Source organism: Diabrotica virgifera, chromosome 7 (genome assembly GCF_917563875.1).
Source record: "Diabrotica virgifera virgifera chromosome 7, PGI_DIABVI_V3a".
Classification (NCBI taxonomy): Eukaryota; Metazoa; Arthropoda; class Insecta; order Coleoptera; family Chrysomelidae; genus Diabrotica; species Diabrotica virgifera.
In genome coordinates this window covers 73,341,952-73,361,009 of record NC_065449.1, presented here as the reverse complement: position 1 = coordinate 73,361,009, position 19,058 = coordinate 73,341,952, and the positions used below count along the sequence as shown (strand labels likewise).

Below are 19,058 nucleotides of genomic sequence, written 5' to 3'. Positions count from 1 at the left end.
ATTGTTCTACTGTTTGAATTATATTAATAATATTCTACCCAGATTTCCTGTAAATAGATCTACATCGTTCAAGTAATACTAAAATATAATTATATTTTTTTTATAAAAGTATAACCTTTGCAAAGTAGTCTAACGATCATCAAAATAAATAAAAACTACCAAATTACCACAACAAAACTGTAAAAATATCTTAAATACAGGGTGTCCCAAAAGTAGTGGAACGGTCGAATATTTCGCGAACTAAACATCGGATCGAAAAACTGAAAAATACGTGTTCAATCATTTTCAAAAATCTATCCAATGACACCAAACACCAACCCCCACTACACCCCCTAGAGGTGGGGTGGTGGGTAACTTTAAAATCTCAAATGGAAACCCCCAGTTTTTCTTGCAGATTTTAATTTGTTACATAAAAGTAAGCAACTTTTATTAAAGACATTTTTTCGAACTACGGATAGATGGCGCTACAATTGGGAAAAACCATTTATCCTCATACCATAGGTAAATTATAGAAACGGTCTAATATCTCACGAAATACACTTCCAAATGAGAAACTAAAAAACATATTTTTAATCTTTTTCGAAAACCTATCGAATAACACCAAACATGACCCTCTAACCCACCCCCTGAATGTGGGGTGGGGGTAACTTTAAAATCTTAAATAGCAACCCCCATTTTTTATTACAGATTCGGATCCGTCACGAAAAATTAAGCAACATTTATTCTAAACATTTTTTAGAATTGTTAATAGATGGCGCTTTAATTGGAAAAATTCGATTTATTAGCGCCATCTATCAGAAATTTTAAAAAATGTTTCAAATAATTGTTGCTTAATTTTTTATGGCGAATCCGAATCTGAAATAAAAAGTGGGGGTTGCTATTTAAGATTTTAAAGTTACCCCCCACCCCACTTTCAGGGGATGGGTTGAAGGGTCATGTTTGGTGTTATTGGATAGGTTTTCGAAAAAGATTAAAAATCTGTTTTTTTGTTTCTCATTTGGAAGTGTATTTTGTGAGATATTAGACCCTTTCTATAATTTACCTATGGTATTAGGATAAATCGTTTTTCCCAATTATAGCGCCATCTATCTACAGTTCGAAAAAATTTCTTGAATAAAAGTTGCCTACTTTTACGTAACGAATCCAAATTTGCATGAAAAGCTGGGGGTTTCCATTTGAGATTTTAAAGTTACCCTCCACTCCACCTCCAGGGGGTGTAGTGGGGATTGGTGTTTAGTGTCAGTGGATAGATTTTTGAAAATGATTGAACACGTATTTTTCAGTTTTTTGATCCGATGTTTAGTTCGCGAAATATTCGACCGTTCCGCTACTTTTGGGACACCCTATATATTTTTTTTAATATTATAATATATATTGTTGACTTTTATAATCAAATGGCATATAAAGACCCCCTAAAATATTTTTGTTTATTAATATTAAGCTGTAAATGTAACTGTATTGTTCAATATAGTTTAGAAATTTAAATGACTTTAAATGGATACCAACGAACTGCTTCAGGTTGATAAAGATTTAATAAGGAAAGAATGGGGAAAGACTAAAAATGATATAATAAAAGATATTTTAATTATAAGAGAATGGTTAAAAACACAGAAACACCTTCCAGAAATACCAAGTAAGTTTTAGATATAGTAAAATTGTCATAATTTGTCTTGTTATAATATACAGAGTGGGCCAAATAAAAGAATCCACCTTGATATTTGAAAGTATTTATTAGATTTTAGGAAAATAAAAAACAGGTCAAATTTTGATCTAAAGGAAACACATTTTTACGGTACAAACATCTGTCATTTGTCAACTCCCTCCCTTCCACTTCCCCCACTCCTTATTTTTAAATAGGGATTAGGGGTGGTGTGTCAGCTTATTTGAAAGGTAATTTAATTCTCTATTCCGTAATATTAACATTGACATAAACATTTATACAGGGTGTCCAAGAAGAATTATGTAGAAAACTCCAGTTTGAAGGCAAGATGAAGACCACATTATAATACCGCTGCATTTTTTTAATTCTTTAAACATCGACTTATTGTCGACATTGTTGTAGCCGAAATGGCATAATTATTGCAACATTAAGGTCTTTTGAACTAACTATGTAGCTAGTTCCAACTACTTTGGATCTAAAGTTTCTACCACCTGATGATAGACCGATTGGTCCGAAAACGTTTGTGTGACTTTTGTACTATAGATGTACCCACTTTTATCCAGTTTGGATCATTTTAGATAAAAAAATTTTAATAAATTTATACAGGGTGAGACAAATAAAGGGCCTATTAGAAATATCTCGAGAACTAAAGGCAAAAGAATAATGAAAATTGGAATAAAGGGGTTTTGAAGGATGATCTATTAAATGAAAATATTTTCATCTCTTTGCAACTTCCGGTTATACCGGAAGTTGCTTATCACTTCGTTTTTTTAAATGGGACACCCTGTATATTTTTACATTTTTGGATTCTCTTCGATGTATTCTTTCTTAAAATATGAGGTTTTGTAATATTATACAGGGTATTTTAAAAGATAATTATGTTTTTTTATTAATTTCGTAGCAAAATTAACACCCTGTAGAATTGTAGTAGTTTGACATCTAAAACTCTACTTACGTTCAAATGATTTTTAATATACTCTACTATTGTGAAGAATCATTAGTATAGCTAAATTTTTAATTTTAGTATACAGGATTGGTCGAAACTCGGAATGAGTATTTTCTGAGTTTTCTTAAATAGAACACCCTGTATTTCAGTATTGTAATGAAATGATATTTTATGGTACTTTTTTATTTCTTAAGCATTCCCTATACCTAACTGCTTTAATTTCTGCTTAATTGTTAATCGCACCAACAATCTTAACTACGTAGGTATTTTGATAGCTAAACCATTATTGGTAATTTTAAGGACCAGTCTGGATTAATATATATTTATTTCTGAAAAATTATTTGGAATTGAGTATTTTCACGGCCAAACTAATAAAATTTTACGTATTTTTTGTTGCAATTAATGTTTAGCTTAAATCACCAATAACCCACAAATTAAAGCAGTTAGGTATAGGGAATGCTTAAGAAATAAAAAAGTACTGTAACGTGACTATTGTAATTACTTATAATTACAATAAAACTAGCGGTTCGTATTTATATACGACTTTATTTATATTTATACAAGTTTACTTTACAAACTTTAGCTTAAGACTAAACTGTATTTACAAATATGCTCGTATTTATACCCAGTTGTTATTCTGGAACAATCGACGCCCATCTCTAGCTATCAGCGTGTTCCGCCTACGGATCGTACGTTCGAGAAGTCCCTACTCTTTTCCGCCGAGGCCTAGATCATTCGATGACGTCATTCTCGAGGTGTTTACTGTTATACGGCGGTCGTCCAAGATTTCTCTTTTGTTACACTGCTCCCCTCTTAAGATCTGAGCGTCCCGATCAGCAACTCTAGATGAAGGCCCAGGATGGCGGAATCTACACGACTCTCCAGCTCTGCATACACCCTTCAAGAAGAAATAGCAGTCTACTGTCTTTGAAGGGTATGACATCTTCGGGTTCATGCAACACAGTGGGCTAGAGAGACGTTTTCTGGAACACCAAACAGATCTTGCTGAACTTCTGTGGTCACGCCGAATCTAGCACTCTTTCTTTCTGCGTAATTTGACATAAATTCCTTAAAACTTGGCTGTGGTGCATCTTTCATCTCCTGTTGGAGGACTCGGGCTTCCTCTGTTTCATTTGAGCCAGCATATGGTGCAAGACGATTTATGTGAATAACTTTTGGTTTACCGTTTGGTAACTTCTTAATTCTGTATATTACGTCATTTATTTTCTTCTTAACTTCATACGGACCTTCCCATTGTCTTTGCAGTTTAGGACGCAGGCCTCGACGACGTTGTGGATTATAAAGCCAGACAAGATCACCTACTTCGAAGCTTCCATTCTTGCAGCGAGAATCATATTGATCTTTCATTCTGTCACTGGCTATCTGGATGTGTTGTCGGGCAAGTTCATGAATGTTGTTCATTCGTAACTTCAGGCGTTCTACGTATTCTTCGCCTGCAACATATTCCTCGGAAGGTCTGCAGCCAAACTCTAGGTCACAGGGCAACCGAACTTCACGACCCAACATCAGGCAGGTTGGTGTTTGACCTGTAGTTTCATTCACGGCCGAGCGGTAGGCCATCAGGAATAAATGAATGTGTTGGTCCCAATCTCGCTGATGTTCAGATACAACTTTGGACAAGTGTTTACCCATCGTTCGGTTCATCCTCTCGACCATTCCATCTGATTGAGGATGCAGGGGTGTTGTTCTGGTCTTATTGGCACCAATCAATTTACAAACGTTTTGGAAAAGAGCTGACTCAAAGTTTCGCCCTTGGTCGGAGTGGATCTCCAAGGGAACACCAAATCGGCTGAAGAATTATTTAACAAGTACCTCTGCAACGGTAGCAGCTTCTTGATTCGGTAATGCATAGGCCTCGGTCCATTTCGTAAAATTGTCCATGGCTACCAGAATGTATTTATTTCCAGCATCGGTTTCTGGAAATGGACCTGCAATGTCGATTGCTACTCTTTCCATAGGACTTCCAACATTGTACTGTCTCATGGGTGCTCTCTTTTTACCAACTGGACCATTACCGGATGCACACAGTTCACATTTCCGGCACCATCTTCTTACATCATCTTTACAGTTCACCCAATAGAACCGTTCTCGAACCTTTTGCAGAGTCTTCGTAATACCAAAGTGTCCACCTGATGTACCGTCATGCAACTGACGCAATACTTCTGACACTTTACTTTTAGGTACAATCAACTGCAGCTTAGATTCTGTACCATCATCGTTCTCAAAGGTTCTGTACAGAAGATCATCTTTTAGTACCAGGCAATTCCATTGGCTCCAGTAGGCCTTGACTTCTGGACTACATGCACTAATGTTCTGCCAACTAGGTCTTTCACCTTGCTGCATCCAATCCAATACTCTTTTTATACATGGATCATCTTCTTGGGCGTTTTGTAACTGTTGGAGCTGCCATTGCTCATTAACTACGGTGGTTCGTCTCACGGGGCAAAATCGTTCCTCTAATTTGGCACAGTGATTACAATTTGCACTGCATGGTCGTCTCGAAAGGGCATCAGCATTTGAATGAACTCTTCCGGCCCTGTGTTCTATCTCATAATCATATTCTTGCAGTCGTTCTAACCATCTTGCCATCTGGCCCTCTGGATTACGGAATTGTATGAGCCATTTTAGAGCAGCGTGATCTGTTCGAAGAAGGAACTTTCTGCCGTACAAGTATTTATGGAAATGTTCGCAAGCCTTCACTACACCCAGCAGTTCTCTTCTGGTAACGCAATAGTTTCTTTCTGGTTTCGACAGGACTTTGCTGAAATAAGCGATGACTTTTTCCTGTCCATCCTGGATTTGTGAGAGAACAGCTCCTATGGCACTGTTGCTAGCATCGGTATCCAAAACAAATTTTCCTGCCTGTCCCGGGTAGCTTAATATCGGTGCACAGATCAGAGCCCTTTGTAGTTGTTCGAAAGCTTTTTGACACTCCTCACTCCATGTATATTCTTTGCCCTCCTCCGTCAACTTTGTTAGGGGCTTGGAGATATTGGCAAATCCTTTGACAAATCGTCGGTAATATGTACATAGGCCAAGGAAACTTCTAATTTCATGTTTATCTTTTGGTACTGGCCAATCTTTAATTGCTTCAATCTTTTCAGGATCAGCTGTTACACCATTACTCGATACAATATGTCCCAAATACTTAACTTCTCGTCGAAACATGTGACATTTCTTCGGACTTAACTTCAAGTTCGCTGCCCTCAATCGTTGAAAGACTTCTATTAGATTCTTGGCATGTTCATCAAAGGACCTTCCAACCACAATTACATCATCCAAGTAAACCAGACATGTTTTCCATGTTAGACCTCTTAAAACTGCCTCCATTAATCTTTCAAATGTGGCAGGGGCATTACATAAACCAAACGGCATAGCCGTAAACTGCCAAAGCCCTGATCCTATCGAAAATGCGGTTTTCTCCCGATCGGCTGGCTCCATGTCTACTTGGCAATATCCACTTTTTAAATCGAGTGTGGAAAACCAACGAGAACCGGAGAGAGTATCCAATGTATCGTCTATTCTGGGCAAAGGATAACTATCTTTTTTTGTTACCGCATTGAGCTGGCGGTAGTCGATACAAAAACGCGTTGAACCATCTTTCTTCTTTACCAGAACTACTGGTGATGTCCATGGACTGTTCGATGGTTCAATTACCCCTTGTTTGTCCATATCCTTGATAATCTCTTCGGCTTCATCTCTTTTCGCAAATGGAAGTCGTCTAGGCCGTTGTCTGATTGGCTGAGCGTCTCCGGTATTTATTTTATGCGTTACTATGCTTGTTTTTCCCTTATCCTTCGTGTCAATAGCAAAAACATCTTGATACTCTATCAGCATAGATGTCACTTTTTCCGTTCGTTCATGATCAAGATCTTGGCATCTTTCAATGATCATCTCAACAAGCTCCTTTGGATACTTCGCCTTCGATGATTTCTCATTGGTATTCACAGAGCAAATTGAAGCCACGGGAACACACTGCCCGATCAAAGCTCCTCTATTTAACTTGATAGCAGTTTCCCTTAAATTCATAACTCTTACAGGGATCACATCTCGAACTTTTACCAAAGTTTTCGCCGTTAGGAACTCGACATTATCCACATCTTCGACCATCCTTAAACTTCCCTCTCGGCAGTGTCCATCAAGCATGGTCATCAGAATTTTCTCACTATTACCGGGTATGGTTACGTCGCATGTAGTAAGTAAGCGGATGACATCTTCTTTGTCGTCGTGAAAGGGCAACTCTTCACCATTGATCTTGAGAACTCCATTTTGAACATCCAATATTGCCCCCACTTTCCTTAGTACGTCCATCCCTAATATGAATTCGTCGGAGATCTCGGCAATTAATACTTGATGTTCAACTGTGGTCTGGCCAATGGATACTGACATATTAGCCTCGCCATATGTATTAATTAGCTCACCAGTCGCTGTTCTAAGCTTTACTGTTGCAGGTGATAATTTATTATGGTCTCGTACTACATCTGGACGTGCGATAGTTCTCGTTGCACCTGTATCCACCAAAACTGATCTACATCTATTACTGATACGACCTTCGATGTATAAGTTGTGGATTCCACCGGAGGACGTAAGGTTGACAGTTACTATGGGGGCTCTAGTTCTCGAGGTCGGCAGTTGCCCCTTGGTGTCGACCCGCTCTAGTTTTCCGACGGCTGTACGATCTTCTTACAATTACGACGAATGTGGCCTACGTCTCCACAATTCCAACATCTAGGCTCGCGTCTCTTTGGCATCTGATTACTTAATACTCTCCGTATCATTTCCTCCAGACGTTCATCGTTGTGTTCGTCACTTTCTTCAATGGTTCTTACTCTATGGCCTCGTGAAGTTTGACTAGCCGTTTCGTGTTCCAATGCAATAGCAAGTGCTTCATCTAAAACTTTCGGCCTTGCTAGTCGTAAAGCTTTCTGTAGTTCATTATCTTTTAGCCCATTGACGAAGGCATCTACTGCAATTTCTTCTAAAACGCTGTCTGGCACCTCTGGATAAGCCAACCGCACCACACGAGCCACATCTGCTTCAAATTCTTGCAGATTCTCACTTGCTCGTTGACTTCTACTTCGCAGTTGTGCTTTGTATACTTGTTGTAGATGGGCATCTCCATAGCGTTTTTCTAGACGAGTGAACAAGGTCTGGTAACAATTTTCTTGACCCTTGGGAATTGACCTTAATATATCTGCAGCATCACATCGTAAAGCAGCAGTCAAGGAAACAGCCTTTTCCTGTTCGGTCCAATGATTGGCGGTCGCAATAGCTTCGAATTTTCTAAGGTATATGGACCAAGAGGACTTTCCATCAAATGGTGGTAATTTGAATCTCATATTATGCAACATTTCGTCTCTCGGTAGTTCATCTTTCACTACAGGATCTAAAGCTACTGCATTAACTGACGGTTGCACTTTTGTGTCGATTATCATGCTCTCTAATTCTTTGATCTTCTCTTCTACGGCCAAAACTACTGCATTAACTGAAGGTAGAACATTCGTATTGGTTACCATAGTCTCTAGTTGTTTGATCTTCTCTTCTAACATTTCTTTATTGTCGTCTACACTTTTCTGTATCTTATCGAATGTTCTAGAAACTTCTTCAAATTTCTCATTGTTCTGTTTACAAACTTCTTCAAGTTTTTCGTTGTTTTGCCTACAGACCTCTTTAAAAGTTTCATCAATCTTTTGAGAAACACTTTCGAATTTCTCATTGTTTTGACTACATACGTCTTTAATTATTTGAGAAGTCTCATCGAATCTTTTAGCAACATTTTCGAATTTCTCGTCGCTTTTTCTACTAACTTCTTCAAGTTTCTCGTCGCTTCTTCTAGAAGTTTCATCGATCGTTTCAGAAACAGTTTTTAATTTCGATAAGATTACTTGTTCTGCTGACTGGAAGTGGAACGTCTTTGGGTCTTCTCCGTTCTTCGTGAGGACATCCTCGAGTCGTGCTTGTAGGACTATCTTGAGCCCACTGCTGTCCAGATCCCGTTCCTCTAGCTGTTCACGGAGCTGTTTTACTGTAAGTTCTTGTAGCAACATCTTTGGTCGGCACACACGTACTTTCCAAAATGTCTTTTAACAGTCTTTCCGAATACCGAACAATCAACGCACTTTAACTATTCCCGACGAATAAAGTCCAAAAGTATTTTAAAGTCTTTCCGAATACCGAACAATTAACGCACTCCGGTTATTCCCGACGAATAAAGTTCAAAAGTCTTTTAAAGTCTCTCTGTAATTCACTTATTTATATCGCACTAAGTTAACCGAACACCGACACCAACTGTAACGTGACTATTGTAATTACTTATAATTACAATAAAACTAGCGGTTCGTATTTATATACGACTTTATTTATATTTATACAAGTTTACTTTACAAACTTTAGCTTAAGACTAAACTGTATTTACAAATATGCTCGTATTTATACCCAGTTGTTATTCTGGAACAATCGACGCCCATCTCCAGCTATCAGCGTGTTCCGCCTACGGATCGTACGTTCGAGAAGTCCCTCCTCCTTTCCGCCGAGGCCTAGATCATTCGATGACGTCATTCTCGAGGTGTTTACTGTTATACGGCGGTCGTCCAAGATTTCTCTTTTGTTACAGTACTATAAAATATCATTTCACTACAATACAAAAATACAGGGTATTCTATTTAAGAAAACTCAGAAAATACTCATTCCGAGTTTCGACCAACCCTGTATAATAAAATTAAAAATTTAGCTATACTAATGATTCTTAACAATAGTAGAGTATATTAAAAATCATTTGAACGTAAGTAGAGTTTTAGATGTCAACCTACTACAATTCTACAGGGTGTGAATGTTGCTACGAATTAATAAAAAACCTAATTATCTTTTAAAATACCCTGTATAATATTACTAAACCTCATATTTTAAGAAAAAAGACATCGAAGAGAATCCAAAAATGTAAAAATATACAGGGTGTCCCATTTAAAAAAACGAAGTTATAAGCAACTTCCGGTATAACCGGAAGTTGCAAAGAGATGAAAATATTTTTATTTAATAGATCATCCCCCATAATAGATCATTCAAAACCCCTTTATTCCAATTTTCGTGATTCTGTTGCCTTTAGTTCTCGAGATATTTCTAATAGGCCAGTTATCTGCCTCACCCTATACAGTCGAACCCGCTTATTAGAATCCCTGTTATGGGATTATCCCGGTTTATGGAATATAAATTCGAGTTCCCGAAACGTTTCCATTTACTCCATAATAAATTTATCCTTTTATTGGAATAGGTTCTAATTAGATAATACCGCTTATTAGCATATTTTGCAGGTCAACGAATACTTTTTTTACAATTTACTAAAAATTTAAATTATGTTTGGTATTATGGTCAGTCGTCAAGGGCCTGTAGTGCTGGATTAGATAATTTTAGGGTAATAAATATTTATTACTTTGTTACGAGTACCTACCAATTCGATCTTTAGCCGAAAAATGCATGGGTCATAAAGTAATTTTTATTTGTCTACACAAAGGCACTGTTGCCTGCTATAAAATTGTTAGAAGCAGTTTATTTAGAATTCACCCAGAGAGTATTTACCTACTTGTTTGCAAGATGTGAATTATGGCTTTGTTAAATTCATCCATTTCTTGCCGCCAATAAAAGTTCCATTCAACCAATGGATTAAGGATGACCACACGGATTAACAACGAAAAAGCTATAATTACCGATAATTTCTCAAGAGAAAAAATAAGTAATTTTGTTATATGCATTTTAATAAGAAAATATTTACATATCTACATATTGCATACATTTTATATTAACTACCTACTGCTACTGTATTCATTCACATACATAATATAATGTAATTTGGTATTTAACACATACATAGATAAGTAGTAGTTACACTACTGTATTATTGACGTAAAAAGACCTAAAAACATTTACATATACTGATTATGTAGGTATATATATGATATACATATTGGCATAGTATGTAAAACTACATATTGGCATAGTATGTAAAACTACACATTGGCACAGTATGTAAATAATATTCAAGCCTATTCTGTAACTCATTTCGATGATAGAAGTCAGTAAAATCGAATAGAAGTGGTTAAGTCGAATAGAAATAGTCCAAATCCGTATTCCATAACTACTTCGGAATCTCTACAATCGTAATGTGAATAGAAATCATTTCGACAGCATTTACCCTGTCGAGATGAGATTTCGATTATCGGAATTGTGGTTGACGCAAGCGCATTTTGTTTTGATCTGACGTTTATATTTTATATATAAAAATAATTGATTACTACTTATTTATAATTAGTTACAGTATTTCTACCTTTTTTTTTAGCTGCTTCATTTTTAGTCTGTGGTTTTATTTGTTTAGATAATTATATATTTAATTTAGACATGTTGTAGGAGTATGAATTGGACCTCCTAACCTTATTTATTTGCTATGTGACATCTGAATGTTTGCCGCTCGCAGTGTTGCCATACTTTTTTGCTTTTATTTCTTGTACAATTTCAATTAATAGACTTCTTATGCGTTGATTGATAAATATATATATTTGTATATTATACCAGTATACCTACTTGTATATTTATCAGTTAACGCTCATAGTCTAAACAAATCATAGAAAAGCTGCCATTTTTGGGAAAAGTTGTTTAGCAGTTATTTCAGCTGGAGTCGAATCTTAAAGATTGCATATTATTAGTAATATCAATTTTAAATAATTTATTAATAATTATGAATTAATATCATCAACTTAAATATCTTTGATTTAAAATGCCCGGTTTCATAATCAACTTAAAGTGAACACTAACTAAAGTTCACTTTAAAGTTGACATTTACCAGTATGAATTGCATTGATAAAGGTACCAACTTAAAATTTAAAGTCCACTTTAACTGATTATGAAACCGAGCGTTAAAAGCATTTATACTTCTTATATTCAGTTTCCCTTATCTTTTTATTTATCAGTTTATCTTCTTTTTTATATCAATTTTAATTAACTCTAATTTAAAACCATTTATCCTCTTTTGAGCTTTTTGCATCCAGTACTTACACTAATATTTTATTTACTTTTCAAAACTTGAGGATAGTATGAAGAAAGTATGAAAACATTGAGGATATGGCAACGGTGTCATATTTCGAGTAACAAACAGGTCACAGAACACTGGTTAATGCGCGGTTGCCGTCTCCTCAGAACCGCGTGAAATAGAAGCCAGAGATTTCGATTACGATATGAGTTACAGAATACCAATCCAAACACAAAAATGACGCGATAGATATCAAACATTCCGATTTTGGGTAATTACGATTCGACTTGGTCATTTCTATTCGATTTGTTAAAAGTTACAGAATAGGGCTGATTATTACGTATATTCGATACACTTATTTCGACTAGCCACCAATGATCGGTTATTAGAATATCCTGGTTATAAGAATATTTTTGCCTGGTACAAAGGCTATTCCAATAAGCGGGTTCGACTGTATACCATTTATCTACAAGTGAAGTTTTACTTCCTTAGTAAGTTTTTTATTATGGTATACAGCCAATGAGAGGAATCTTTTCCTTTTTATTTTCTTCACAGAATATTACAAAATTATACAAGAAAATTATACTTTATAGAAGTTTAGGCTACGTTTTCAGTCGCGTCGTTAAATTTTATTTAACCAATGTCATTTCTACATAATCATATTTAGTTACACGCTAGACATGTGCTTGCATTACTACACTCTTGCTCGAGGGACTTACGAGAGGAAAGTTATGTTGCCAAATTTTTGACTAAGTTGTACCGGTCAAGTGGTCAAGAGTTCATGGTACTGTCTAAACAAACTGAAATATAAAATGCCCCCTAATTTCATTTTACAGTGAATTATTTTATTAAATAATTTTCAAACTATTGTATCCTTATAACCTAAGAATGATTCTTTTATGTAGTTATATTTATTCTCTGCAATATTCATCTCATAAATGAAAATCTTTTAGGTGATAATGCAATAGAATTTTTTCTTACAAACTGTAAATTTAGTATTGAGAAAACTAAGCAGAACTTGGATATGTACTACACCGTACAAAATTTAATACCGGATCTTTATCAAAAGTGTAATCCCTGTAGTCCAGATATGGAAACTGCATATCAACTAACGTAAGTTAATCCAGTTGTACTATTTTTGGTTAACAATTAAAAAACTCACAAAAGTTTAATAATAACAATTTAAAGTTTAGTTTGTTTCGTTTGGTATTGCTTTTCCTGGAGTTGTAATTTCTATCGCTTTCATCATCAGCAACAGCAATGAATTTTAACATGGCGGTCTTAGTACATTCTTTAAGGTAAAGTATTGCAAAACCTCTAAATTTTAAAGAACTGCTGGGATTGACATGTAATTTGGTATACACATAGCTAACAAGTCAAAGAAAAAAAGTAATAATGTGCCGATGTGTGCTTTTGCCCTGGCGGTGAATTTCACCCCCTTTTGGGGGTGAAAAATATATGTTCGAAATAAGTCCGGAAATGGATAAAATGACTAATTCTAAGCAACTTTTGTTTTATAAAGTTTTTTCACCAAGGTAATACTTTTGAGTTATTTGCGAGTGAATATGTTAATTTTTCTACAAAATAACCACGTTTTCAGACGGTTTTTCGCAAATAACTCAAAAAGTGGGTATTTGGTCGAAAAAAAAGTTCGTATCAAAAATATAGCACATAAAAAAGTGAAAAACATGGTGTACATATTAGGTCACTATACCTAGTAGAAGCAGAGTTATAGCTAATGAAAAATAAGTTCATATTATTTATATTCATTATAGGTTCATTATAGGTTTGCCATAACCAAAAAACAAAGAACTTTTTTGGGGAAAACTCATTTTAACTTTTTTAAATGTTTAAAAAAATGCTTATTTTTGTTTTTTTTTTAATTTTAGCATCAAGAGTAAACAAGTTACGCTCAAAATAAAGTTGGTCCCTTTTTTTGGTAGGAAATCGGAAAAATCACCTCCTAGTTAGCATTTCAAATAAACTTAATTGTTACCACTTCACAAGTTTTTTACTCGCGTATATATTGATCATATCATCTGTAAGTTTCATCGGTTCAAAGTCCTTATTTTTGAAAGAGCTGTAGTTAAAAGGGCTTGAACGAGCTGTATGCAAATTTGAAAACACTGAATCTTAAGTAATTTTTGTCTTACAGAAAAACAAAAAAAAGAATGTGTGTGTACTTTGTACGCACGTAAGAAGATATTCTTCTATTATACAGGGTGTCCCGAAAAGAATGGTCATAAATTATACCACACATTCTGGGGTCAAAAATAGTTCGATTGAACCTAACTTACCTTAGTACAAATGTGCTCACAAAAAAAGTTACAGCCCTTTGAAGTTACAAAATGAAAATCGATTTTTTTCAATATATCGAAAACTATTAGAGATTTTTTATTGAAAATGGACATGTATAATTCTTATGTCAGGAACATCTTAAAACAAAATTATAGTGAAATTTGTCCACCCCATAAAAAATTTATGGGGATTTTGTTCCCTTAAACCCCCCCAAACTTTTGTGTACGTTCCAATTAATTCATTATTGTGGTACCATTAGTTAAACACAACGTTTTTAAAACTTTTTTGGCTCTTAGTATTTTTTCGATAAGCCAGTTTTTATTGAGATGCGGCTTCTTTTTCAATATATTTACGTAAAAATTTTATGGGGGTTTTGTTCCTTTAAACCCCCCTAATGTTTGTGTACGTTCCAATTAAACTATTATTGTGGTACCATTAGTTAAACACAGTGTTTTTAAAACTTTTGTCTCTTAGTCTTTTGTTCATAAGTCACCTTTTATCGAGATGTAGCTTCTTTTTCAAAATATACCTAAAAATGTAAATTATAAATAAATTTTCAGATTATTAACAGGTCTCTATAACCGTACTTAACCATATACAAATATGTGGTGGATTCGACAAATATTCAAAATATCTCGATAAACACTGACTTATCGAAAAAGTACTAAGAGGCAAAAAAGTTTTAAAAACAATGTGTTTAACTAATAGTGCCACAATAATAATTTAATTGAACGTACACAAAAGTTTGGGGGGGTTTAAGGGAACAAAACCCCCATAAAATTTGTATGGGGTGCACAAATTTTACTTAATTTTTTTTTAAAGATATTGCTGTCGTAAAAATGCCACATGTCAATTTTCAATAAAAAATCTCTGAGAGTTTTCGATATACGAAAAAAAATCGATTTTCATTTTGTAACTTCAAAGGGCTGTAACTTTTTTTGTGTGCACTATTGTATATAGGTAAGTGAGGTTCAATCAACCTATTTTTGACCCCAGAATCTGTGGTATAATTTATGACCAATCTTTTCGGGACACCCTGTATAATAGGTAATTTAAACGAAGTAAATATACTTAAAAGGTTATTTGTACTTATTTTATTTAAAAATCAAACTTTCTTATCTACCACTTTCAAAAAAGAAGAATATCTTCAAAAATTATATAATAATATACTTACAATCATAAAATCTATAAAAAAAATAAAAAAATAATAACTTGCTTGGGGCTCGAACCCACTTCACGTCTACCGCGCCGTACGTAAGTTGACGACATTTCAAACTGCACCAAATTCGCGTGTACGTCATGTGGGAATATACACAAACTAAACTTTTACACCATAAATTCATATGAATTTAATAAAATTATTAGTTTGATTTTTGTCGAAATAAAATACAACAAAATATAAATTAAGAAAACGATATATGAGATGAAGATTTGTAGAAAGTTTGTTCGTAATCAGATTATGTAAATTAAAGCATTGCCTACTAATAGGTAACTACATTATTTTGTTTACATTTTCCAAATAGATAGGTATTGAAACTATTAGGTATTTCCAACTGAAACATTTAGAATTACGTACCTGCGGCTTTTCAAAACTATTTAATAAGTCACTATAATTATAAATTTGATTTTATTTCTGTCCACAGATCAATAAAAAACTAATATTATACAATATTTTTGTTTACCGATAACCTCCATATTGAACAATTATTGACAGATCATTTCAAAATTTCAACACCCAATCAGAGCCCGTATAACCACTAATACAATACTGTCGGTGTGCGCATGCGCGGGGATCAATCAAATTTTACCCTCAATCGATTCGCCGCTAAAGAAGAATATCTTCAAAAAAATATATTCAGAAAAGCAAAGCCGACAATTTTTATTGTCTAAAGATTTTTGGTATTTCTAACAATTTGTAAGTTACTTTGAAAAAAAGTATTTTTTCAAAATTAAAATTTTTAAAAATTTTAGTTTAAAACCAATTTTTTTCAAAAATGAGCACTTTTAATCGAGAAAACTTACAGATCATATAAACACAACATAATTACAGTAACTTGTGAAGCGGTAACGATTAATTTCATTTAAGTTGCTAATTGGGGGGTGATCTTCCTGTTTTTGAGCGTAACTTGCTTACATTTGACGCTAGAAATTTTTTTTATAGAAACAGAAATAAAGCTTTTTTAAAACATTTTAAAAAAATTGAAATGTGTTTTCCCAAGAATGCTTCTTTATTTGGACATTTCACATTGAATTGTTCTATTTGGAATTTTTCGATTTTTCGAATATATAACCTATTTTTCATTAGCTATAACTCTGCTTTTGCTAGGTATAGAGACCTTATATATACACCGTTTTTTGACTTTTTTATAGGCTACAGTTTTGCTAAGAATATTTTTTCGACAAAATGCTTACGTTTTGAGGTATTTGGGAAGACCCGTCTAAAAACGTGGTTATTTGTTGAAAAATGAACATATTCACTTGCAAATAACTCGGAAAGATAATTTGGTGAAAAAACTCCATAGAACAAAAGTTGCTTAGAATTAGTCGGTTCAAGTCATCAGTCAATCCAAGCGGTTCTTTAAAATTTACAGCAAAAACCGTGAAAGAATGTACTATCTTTGGGATTACCTTTGTTACTTTTGATTGTCTTCTTACTTCTTTACGGGATTTGTGGTAGTGGAGCTTAATGTTGAGCATTATCAATTCCATAGCTCTCTGATTCACCTGTAGTTTGTGGACTCCCTCTCTAGTTCCATCTCTCCTTTTGGAGTGTTATGTGCTTATGCATTTCTTGGCTAACATTTAAGATTACTGACTGGCCGGATCATCTTCTTTTATTATGTGTATTCTCTGGATAAAATGGGTGCGTTCGGACGACCACAGCGGCTGGACAGCTGAGCCAGCAGTAGCTGTCAGACGTCACCGCTGGAAGCCAGCCGCTGAGAGATTTACTAAGCTTTCCCTATCACGGCTGGATTCAACCACTCAGCCGATTTCTGCTGACAGCCAGCCGCTATGGTCGTCCGAACGCACCCAATGTGTACTATGTATGTCGTTATATGTTCTTCTATTTTTTGCTTTGTTTTTGATATCACTAGTCTAATTTTTTCGTGTTTTCTTGTTGTAGTTCTTTTCCCGCTGTTTCATAGATTACAACAAGGCTTTCGATAAATTCCGTCACAAAAAGCTAATGAACGTACTCAAAGCAAAACAATTACAATAAAATGACCTTCGAATTATAACAAATCTATATTATAAACAGCAAGCACACATACGCATTAACGAACACACATCAGAAGAGTTCGAAATTAAAAAAGCAGTGCGACAGGGGTGTGTATTGTCACCACTACTATTCAATGCACACTCTGAAGAAATTATGAAAAGAGCTCTTGAGGGAGAAACAGCAGGAATAAAGGTAAATGGAACGCCAATTAACAACATTAGATATGCGGATATTTATACGCAATAGATACGGGAGAAATGATTGTAGCTTTGTACTTACACTCAACGCCTACGGGAGACTAATTAATTTCACACCTTCGGGGATATATTATTAGTGTGATTTTTTCACAAAATAGTACAGGCTGGTAAGAACTTTATGAAAATGATATTTTTGACAAAATATGGATAATATGTGGTTTTTAAAGTGAATGATTTAAATATAGTAGATAATAAAGATTTGGTTTTACCGAGAATTTATCTTTTAGGTTTATGGAGGAAGAAAATTTTAGAGTACAAATGGAGATTTGACAAACTAGAGACATTAAAAGTAGACGACTCTATACGCCCAGAAAAATTGAAAAATGACGAACTTCTGGGATATTACGGCAATTTTAAGAAAATTGATAGTGATTGAGAAAATAAAACTAAGATATCCTAACCCAAAATTTTTGATTAAATTTGACAATTTATAACATTTTTTTTGTACTCCGATTTTCAAGATTCTTGTATCAGTTTGTAGGTCCATGTATTGATGTCGATTGTTATTATTCCGGTAACAAAATTTTTTTGCTTAGGTAAATTTTAGGTAAGCCATGACTGAATTATCTAAACTGATAATTTACCATTTTTGATTATCAATCTGTAATCAAAGTTGGCTACAATTTTTGTTATTAACATTTATTGCTATCTATTACTATAATGGATCTACGGAGCTTTACCACACTAATCAATCACCCTGTATCGATAAATCGATTTTTTTTTAAACTATTTTAAAAATGTGACTAATGCAATGATATTTTAAAGTACGTTAACATATCGATATCTACAAATTGATGGTGGGTCAGTGGCATTAGAATGCAGATCGAGAGTTCCCTAGTTCGAACGCGGCTGATGCGTATCTTTTTTTAATTTTTTTAATAAATAATTAAAAGTTCATATAATTAAAATCCATATTTTATAAGTTAATTATTATATACAAATATTATATATACCATTTTAAACAACCGTGGTATTATAAAAAGTACTTTGGTATACAAGTGTAATTTTGGAATTATAATTTTAACAGTTAATACACCTACTAAAAATTGATATTATATACTTTCGAAAAATGTTGTGTCCTATTTAATAACAAAACCGTATGAATATAAAATAGTACATTATATACCGCGGGACTGAAGTAGTACATTTAATCCTGAAGGTAAAGTTTATGGCCCGACCGCAGGGAGGGCCATAATTTACCTGAAGGATTAAATGTACTTCAGTCGCAAGGTATATACGATACTTTTCGTACTTCCGGTATGATTTTATTAATTATTTCAATAATTTCAATCAGTTTTTTCTCTCTTCAACTCATTTAATAAACTGTCTTTAAAATAAGTTACCATAGTAACATTGCGTTGTGACAGTTATAATTTAGAAACATTGTCATTACTAGTGTCATTGTAAAGAAACATTGTTATTGATAATTATTGGTATCATGAGTGAAGAAGGTGTATCTGATATTGATAAAAGAGCAGCCGAAGTAGGTGAAGAATTGTTACCACCGAAATCTAGAAAACTATACGAGCAGCAGTACGATGCTTTTAAAAAGTGGTGCCGCTTAAAAAATGTGAGACAACCTACTGAAAATGCGCTGTTAGTCTACTTCGATGATAAATCAAAAGCGGTTTGTGCCT

General features: G+C 34.3%; 1 protein-coding gene across 1 annotated transcript; it reads left to right on the top strand.

The window, feature by feature from the left end:
- Positions 1 to 1,454: 1,454 nt before the first annotated feature.
- Positions 1,455 to 18,378, top strand: LOC126888018 (uncharacterized). The gene is made up of 3 exons (XM_050656016.1): positions 1,455 to 1,633; positions 12,597 to 12,756; positions 17,649 to 18,378. The coding sequence occupies exons 1-3, from the start codon at positions 1,495 to 1,497 to the stop codon at positions 17,689 to 17,691; spliced, it is 342 nt and encodes a 113-aa protein (XP_050511973.1). The 5' UTR covers positions 1,455 to 1,494; the 3' UTR covers positions 17,692 to 18,378.
- The last annotated feature ends 680 nt before the right edge of the window (positions 18,379 to 19,058 follow it).

Coding starts and splice junctions, on each gene's coding strand:
- LOC126888018 (XM_050656016.1), top strand. CDS start 1,495: ATGGATACCAACGAACTGCTTCAGGTTGATAAAGATTTAATAAGGAAA. Junction 1,634..12,596: donor ACACCTTCCAGAAATACCAA/GTAAGTTTTAGA, acceptor AAAATCTTTTAG/GTGATAATGCAATAGAATTT. Junction 12,757..17,648: donor GAAACTGCATATCAACTAAC/GTAAGTTAATCC, acceptor TTTATCTTTTAG/GTTTATGGAGGAAGAAAATT.